At 36.3% G+C, this 8,612-nt stretch overlaps 1 protein-coding gene across 3 annotated transcripts in view; it reads left to right on the plus strand.

Moving 5' to 3' along the window:
* Positions 1-4,498, plus strand: part of LOC149244035 (uncharacterized) — a 46,656-nt gene extending 42,158 nt beyond the window's left edge. For all 3 annotated transcript variants that reach the window (XM_089374723.1, XM_089374724.1, XM_089374725.1), the window contains 6 exons: positions 23-1,025; positions 1,114-1,287; positions 1,417-1,737; positions 2,101-3,450; positions 3,670-3,732; positions 3,822-4,498. In XM_089374723.1, coding sequence (XP_089230849.1) covers positions 23-1,025; positions 1,114-1,287; positions 1,417-1,737; positions 2,101-3,450; positions 3,670-3,732; positions 3,822-4,406 — 3,496 coding nt within the window. In that variant the 3' untranslated portion in view covers positions 4,407-4,498. The remainder of the gene's footprint in view (positions 1-22; positions 1,026-1,113; positions 1,288-1,416; positions 1,738-2,100; positions 3,451-3,669; positions 3,733-3,821) is intronic.
* The last annotated feature ends 4,114 nt before the right edge of the window (positions 4,499-8,612 follow it).

Here is an 8,612-nt window from a genome sequence, read left to right on the forward strand (position 1 = left end):
CTGTTGTGTGTGCCATTTTCAGTGACTCTGGGGAAATTTTGGAGGATATTGTGCGAAAAGTGTTAGAAGAGGTATTTAAATGGGGATCATTATATGTCGCCGAATGCCCAGTCGGCTTCGACCATGTGGCGGAGGATCCCCTGATCAATAAAATTCTGAAACAAAGCGATGCCAGCGACACAATGATTGTGGGGATTGCGGGAATGAACGGAATAGGAAAAACAACTCTTGCTAAATATCTATTCAACCTGAGACGTCTAAGTTTTAATGGAAAGTCATGTTTTCTTTCTAATGTCAGAACAAAAGATTTGGCTAAGCTGCAAAAGAAGCTCCTTTCTGATCTGCTTTGCTATACTCAGGGTTTGCAGGATGTTGACGGTTTTGGGAAGCATCTTTTACGACATTGTCGCATTCTTCTTGTTTTGGATGATGTAGATCATATCGATCAAATAAATGATCTTTTAGACATTCATTCAGTGGGGCGTGGGAGTCTCATATTGATCACAGCTCGTGATAGAGGTTTACTGAGCCGCTCATCCGGAAACACATTATTATATAATGTAATGCCATTAAATAGACAGCATGCCAGAGAGCTCTTCTGCCAACATGCTTTTCGTGAATCGAAAGCATCCGAAGAATTCGAAGGTTTAGTGGAGAAGTTCTTGGAAATTTGTAAGGGGTTTCCTTTGGCACTAAAAGTTTTGGGGGCATACTTTGTTGGCAAGTCTGACAAAGATTACTGGAAGCGGCAGTTGAAAAGGTTCTCTACAGCAGTGCATGAGGATATACTACAAGCACTAAAAGTTAGTTACGATGTTCTCAATGGTGAGGACAAGGAAGCATTTCTGGACATCGGTTGCTTCTTGGTGGGAGAAGAGACAGAATTAGCAATTAGAGTGTTGGAGGGATTATACGGCAGCAATATCGTGCACTCCCTTGAAAGGCTCCATCAAAAATGCCTTGTGGACTTCCATTATGACGTTCAGTCGGATGATGAAATTGAATGCAGAAAACCGGAGGATCCAGTAAGTATTATATATGTGTCTCTTTTAGCTTTACAAACCTTCTCATCTTACCTTTGCCGTAACTATTTAATTTAATTTGTTTCTTCAGATGATTGGCGACGATGATCCCTCCGTAAAGTATCGGGGTTATAAACTTGCAATGCACGATCACCTTAGGGAACTGGCGAGACAGATTGCCCGACAAGAGTTTCCCGTGTTGTCAACGCTTAAAGCGCTTCGCGTTGGCTCCACCAATGATATAGTCGAATTGAGTAAATCCCACGTATGCGTGATTATTTTTAGCAGTATCCATATATTTATTGTCGTAAAGATTGGCCTTCATTCGGTGACAAGCCTAATCCAGTATGTTGCTCCACTTTTATTAACTTGATTAACTTGATTTGATGGTCAGGGCGTATCATATTTACCAATGCGGGGAATTCGCACCTCGAAAGATGAGCGTTTATCGGATTTCGTCGGTTTCAGAGGCGAATGTGTCCATCTATTCGTGCTGGAATTCCCTGTAGATTTGTCGTCACTGCTGGTATCATTGAAGCTCTCGGCTGAATTGGTATGGCTTCGCTTGCGCAATTTCCGGTTTGGGTCCATACGTTCTCATCCTTGCATTCGTCTCCCAAAGTTGAGCGTTTTGGAACTTCAGGGTCATAGAGACAATATCGAACAGTTTTTCCAAAACTTTGATCTGACTTCTATGGATCACAATTTCAGTAAGGTAGCACGTCTTGACCGATTCAATTAATGCAACTACCCAATGAGAAAATGAAACTAATGACCTCAGTGTTGACCCCAGTGCCACAAACCAAGATACAAGTATTGTGACATAATATTAAACACTTGTGGATCTATTAAGCATAGACACATACATTAATCCCATGTTCAAATTTCTCTCCATATTAACAGATCCAAGATTCCATATTCATATAAATTTTAAAAATCGTATAATCTGAAATACGGACCGATTTATTAAGCATAAATTACAGTTAAAAATATTCCAATTTCATATTTCTCTCTACTTTGACAGATCCAAGATTTCATTATGTTAAAAGTTTCTAAAATCGTTATCGTTTGCAATCAGCCATGTTCGCGCTTAAATGAGTTGAACATTAACGGAATGGAGTACGAACTTCCAAGTACCTCGAGCACCAGCTCGACGCTCCATGCCGGACATTCGATGAAAGTTTCAGAAAATTATAGCTCGTCTGACGTCCAGCAAGAAGGTGGCATGCCACAAATCAGTTTCCTAAAATGGACTGGATTGGAATACTTGTGTAAGATGGTGTTAACAAATCTAGCATCTGTACAATCACTTCCAGTTAATTTTGGGGAAGTTGCAAGGTTAAGACATTTAGATCTATCTGGTTGCACTAATCTGACAGAACTGCCAAAATCATTCTCCAAGTTATTGCATCTGCAGTATCTGGCATTACGAGGATGCCGGAATCTGTCCATCCCGCCGGATATTTTGGGACGAATTTCCACACTAGAGTATGTTGACTTCAAAGGATGTGCTCACTTGGTAGCCTTGCCAGAGGGAATCCCATATCAAAGGCATCTGAGATATCTGAATTTACTGTCTACCTGTTTGTCACAGTTACCCGAGGAGGTGGAACAACTCGGCAACTTAAAACAACTGAGAATAGGGAGCCCAGAGTTGACGAGTTTACCACGTTCTGTGGCCAATTTGAGGGGATTAACAGAGTTGATTGTGATGGGATGCCGCCGTCTAGAGTGCCTCTTACCAGAAGGAATTGTAGCGCCGAATATCCAATTTTTGGCTGTAGACTTTTGTCCATTAGAAAACTTTAGTTTTCAAAAGGATCAGCGGACCATGGGCGTTCTAAGAGATCTCACTTTGAAGAGAACATCCATATCCGAGATATTTATGGCTGAAGGTGTTTACCCCTGGCTCCAAACAATTAATCTTTCAGAAAATATTCAGTTAAAGCAGATTATCGGCTTGCCATCAACATTAGTAAGAGTGAACCTGCAAGACTGCTCGCAGTTGGAGACACTGAACCTTTCAAGTCTCGTGAACCTTAAATTTCTCAACATAAATGGTTGCATCGCGCTGGAAACCCTTAGTGTACGAGGTCTGATATCTGTGGAAGAGATTGAAGCAGAGAGGTGTTGGTTAAAGCAGATTATCGGCTTGCCATCAACATTAGTAAGAGTGAACCTGCAAGACTGCTCGCAGTTGGAAACACTGAACCTTTCAAGTCTCGTGAACCTTAAATTTCTCAACGTAAATGGTTGCATCGCGCTGGAAACCCTTAGTGTACGAGATCTGATATCTGTGGAAGAGATTGAAGCAGAGAGGTGTTGGAAGCTGAAGCGAATAGAAGGAATGAATAGCCTAAAATGTTTGAATTGTCTGAAGATTTCAACAGACAATAAAATTTTCTGGGAAGATTTTTGCAGTTTTTTGGTGAATATCTCTGCTCATTACACAAAACATTAATACATACAATTTATTTATTTTAAATTTCGGTAATATTCTCTGCTAATTAAGAAACCTTGAGTATTCTAGTGGTGTTCAATCAATGTGTGGTGGTCCATCGATGAGTGGCTTAACTCATTCTAACTTGAAACAATATTACAATTTATAGGTTTTGTTGTTCTAATGGAACTTGTCAAATTTGTGCAGAACTCGGTCCCTGACGTCCGTTTACCAAATTTCATGTTGAGTGGAAAAGTGGATGATGAGATGGTGGGTGTTCAAGTTTTTTAAAAGAACTAAATTGTTTTGAAGAATAGATAAATTGGATTTTGAATGGGTCAACTGAAATGCTTGTGCAGGGCGAAGGACAAATTCGGCGGAATATGTCTCAACTTGAATCTTCTTTTCGCTTTCAAAGCGTGAATTTTGAATGTGTTTTTCCCTTTGAAAGCGTGAATTTTGTGTGTAATAATACAAGCACACAGGATTCCAACCAACGCTGTTGGACACTGGAATGTCCGATAGACTTTAGGCATTCGTCCGGTGGGATATTGTGCTTTATCACCAACGATGTCGGTGGATATTCAGTCCGCGCGGCATTTGACAAGAGTGACTCCCCCTTGTGGATATCGAAGGGTAGTGAGAGCGGTGGAAGAAGGTTTCATGTAGTTATGTGGGCTCGATTTTCAAGATCGGTTATGGAATATTTGAAATGGGTTCGACGTCAGGGAAGTAATAGCTGTAGATTATGGCTGAGTTTTGACTGCGATGCGAGTGTAAGTGAATTGGATAAAGTTCTGGTGGGAGGGCTATGGTTGCCGACGCGCGACTCCATGTCGGGCGTCTTCTTTAAGAAATTCATGGAAAAATTTGCACCCAAAAGTTCTTGGTCAGTTGCGTCACTAAGTAGGTGGATAAAAGGGTCATTAATGAGTGGAGATTGAACCATTATATGATCACACATAGGTTCCATTATGCCATGAAAAATGTAATTTTTATTGTTTTTCAAAATATTTGAAATTTCATTTTGTGATAAAAAGTATTGGTGAAGGATCCGTTTAATTTATTTAAATATTTTATTAATAGTTAACATATTTTAATTAATTTTTTCTATAGTCATTAATTAATTAAATAATGTTATATAATTTGAATTTATTTTCAAGATTTAGAATTTACAAAATATGTAAAAATTTGAAATATTTTTTAATATATTAAAACTTATAAAATTCAATAATTTTTTTTATATATTAAAACGTATTGAGAATAGTTCAAAACAGTATTGGATTGTAATTTTATGTACTCTCACATCAATGTTTGTTACATTATAATTTTATGTATTTTTTAAGATTCACAGTCATGTTTCATTGTTATAAAATGTTTCTTATGGTTTAATGCACAAGCATTTCTATTTCATTATAAAATTATACATTTTAAAATGTTTCTTATTGTTTAGTGCACAAGCATTTCTATTTCACTTGAAAATGTTTCTTATCGTTTAATGCACAAGCATTTCTATTTCACTAGAAAGTTATACATTTTAAAGGATTTAGTTTGTTAAACATTTTAAAAGATTTAGTTTGTTAAAGAGTAAAAAATTCAAATTCAAAATTCACATTTTAAATAAGTTATATATTTATTTATAATTACATATCACTAAACTCAAATTCCTTTGGCATTAAGTGACTCGAATTATCCCTAAAATCTCCGAGAAACCCTGTTGTGCCTTTTCCAATCAATTGGAATAGCTCAAAATCGAAATTGGAAAGAATTCCTTGAATATCTCCTCGATGGAAGAACTTTGAACCAGTCTTAGGAAAATATCCTCAATGGAATAACTCTATAATAAATATAGAGAAATCCATGAAATGGGTGCTGATTTTGTTGACAAATTTCATGAAAATTTCTGGCAAAAGCATTTTGCAAAACAAAGTAAAATTTAATAATCACATATTTTTGGTTGAAAATTGTTTTTCAAAAGCATTTATTTTAAGTCAAAATTCGAAAAAAAAAATATTTGTTTCCCAATTTTAAAACCTTAATTCTAAAATCCAACACTACTCACTCAATATAGGTTAATTAATATAATATTATTATTATATTTATAATATATTATAATTAATATTATATAATAATAATACTAGAATTTAATTATTATTATAGATTAATTAATATTATTAATTTTTTATTGTATACTTAGTAATTATTATTGTGGTTGATATATGCTTATTGGTTTATATCAGCCATATTTATTAATATAGTTGTTTATATGGAAATTAATTATTATTATATTTATTAGGCATTGTTTAACTTATAAATAAAATAGATTTTTTTACTCGAATCTCACAAAGCAATTTCAAGAAAGAATGTCTTTTGAATGCATAAATAGATTCAACAACCACGCACTCAAATTAAACATATTAGAAAACTTAAACTCAAACTTTTAAAAAAGACAGTTTCATCTATAAATTAGATTACCTTATTTTTATATTACAATTAATTTTATAATTGTAATATAATAATATTAAAACTTAATTATTATGATGATGATGATGATTAATGTCCACTAAGACCAATGCGGTCTATCGCACCTTAAGAAGAAGAAGAATATAATTGTAATTCTTTAGAATCTGTTGAAGGCCCCGAAAATCGGGTCAACAACAAGGGGGATACCTGCCCGGTCCGGACCTTGGTTGGCAGCTCCTTATCCGTTTGGTATAACGGGTCCGACTGGGGATAATGGGATCAGTTTCCCAATCTATGAGTGTGTGTGTGTAGAATTGGATGTTGCTGATCTAACAGTTCCTATTTAAGCTATTCTAATTCAAACTTTAATATAATTCTATGCTATTTTAATCTAATAAACAACACGTCTAAATCTATACTGACCCGGGATGTAATTCTTCTATTATGCGATCTAAAGAGATTTCAAATAACAACTGGTAATAAAGATCATTCAGCGATTATAAGAAAGGAAATCAATTAAGATGAACCACTTCGAATAAAAAGTTAGACGAAACAGTTGTGAACAGCATATCGCATAATGAACTATTTATACATTAGGCATAAATAAATAGCTATCACCGTACAAAAGTGCCAAATGATAACTCAAGCATTCATGCAATAATATATAAACAACTAAAAACTGTATATCACTTTAACATATAAGCAAAAATGGTCAAGAGATAAAAGTATCATTTATGACTAGTCCTACTCATAAGCTTCAAGCGGCAATGATTTATCTCTCCTTGCTCTAACATCTACTAAGAGTATAGAAGTGCAACATCAGTAGAAGATATCAAATGCAAACATCAACAAATCTTGATCCATTAATTCACCAAAACCTCCTCTGAGGGTGCAAAAGTGCATGTTCTGAGGACACGTTTTTGATAAATTTCTAGACCCTTCTCTAAATGCATGAGAAGAGTTTAAATACTACTAACTAAATAACTTAATTACACAGATTCAGGATACGATTTAAATGACTGCCTTTTTCTAAGCAAAACTATTTCTAAAAATTAAATGTAATATTTAACTATTTCTGCATTTGCTCCTTAATGTTGCAAGCATTCAATATTTGCCTCGGTAGAGTCGGCTGACTGTCTTTCGCTTTTGGTTGAGCTAAGCAAACAAAAATGGTAAGAGCTGGCACCATCTTTTCAGCAAAATAGATGACATACTCGAGAGTCATCCTCTGGCTATGTGGATTTACTGTGTATGCCCAGTAATAATCCAAGTTCCACTTGGTTAATCCTTGAATTGCTTTGGCCTTTGCTTTCTTGCGTTTTCCGGGCTTACGAGTGACTGAGTAGTTAGAGGCTTTTCTTTTTGAGCAATTTTCTCAGCGATGCGCGATTAGCGCTAGGCGCATCGGAAACTGCCTCCGTTCTTTGATCTGGACCTTTCTGATGCGTTTTTCGCATTTAGCGCCTTTTCCTTCACCGGGTATAAGCTTCAAAATTTTGTAAACATACTGCTTTCGTGAGCTTCTGACCTTGAGCGTTAAACCGCTTGTTGATATCAACATTGTTCAACTACTCATTCAACCATGGCCGTGAATGAAAGATTTGTAATGGATAGCTCAGCAGCGCTCTGTGAATTTGCGGCTCTGTTGCATGCGATATCCGTTCATGAGGGCATCTCTTCTCGGTTTCTGAGCATTGGAGCTTTACCCTTTTCCCCCATGGCTTGCTGCACATTGCTTCATGTTACTTCTGTTTTACATTCCTGCAGTTCACACATGAGGAGAGAGTAATGATAATAAAAATCGACAAGAAAGCTTTAAGTTCTACGGATGTACAAAACATGCCACATGACGTGCACTGATTCTTCAAAAAACACGAAACTGTCTTTTATTAACAACTGGCGTATCATTAATTAATTATCATTAAAGTGCGTATCCAGTTCCTTGGTTTATGAATAACTTTTCTTGAATGTTGAGCCGGGAAAAATCTGCGATGGAATGTTTCTGTGATTCGCATCGCATCATCGCAGTATCGCATTATCACATTACCGCACATTTCATTAAGATGTGTTATTGCAGGGTTGCTAGATCGCATATCGCGGGATCGCAAGATCGCGGATCGCAGTATCGCGGGATCGCAGATCGCAGTATCGCGCTATCACAAGATCGCGGATTGCTATAATCGTTAAATGGTTGTGTGTTTTTCATGCGACATTACGATATGCGATATCGCATATCGACTATCGACGATTTTTTAAGGTTTTCCAATATGAGCGTTTCTTAATGCATGAGATGCGATGTAATTCGCGTCGCATTCTCGTAGTTTAGCATTTTTACTCATAAGGAAATGTCCTCTCATTTTTTGCGCGATGCGATGTTTTTTTAAGGAGTAAAATACATGAGCCTTAATTGAATTTTTTGAATTTTTACTAAGGGTCCCCACTTACCTAGTGTTATTGCTAATACTATATAAGGAGGGGGGTTGTTGGTGGCCACAACAGAACCTTATTTTTATGCTAAAAAGGAAGGGAAAGAAGCACCCCAAGATCAATATAGTTGGGTTGAGTTAGCAAGTCAAGAAGATTGGAAGTGTCACATATGTTAGGGAAATGAGAGCAGATCTGAGTAAGGGTCAGGTTGTCTAAAAGAAAGTACTTTTCATCCTCTGCCCTCTTAGTATCACAAAGTT

The sequence above is a fragment of the Pinus tabuliformis genome, chromosome 8 (genome assembly GCF_031772625.1).
Source record: "Pinus tabuliformis cultivar Carrire ecotype Pingquan chromosome 8, CPIR1, whole genome shotgun sequence".
NCBI lineage: Eukaryota > Viridiplantae > Streptophyta > Pinopsida > Pinales > Pinaceae > Pinus > Pinus tabuliformis.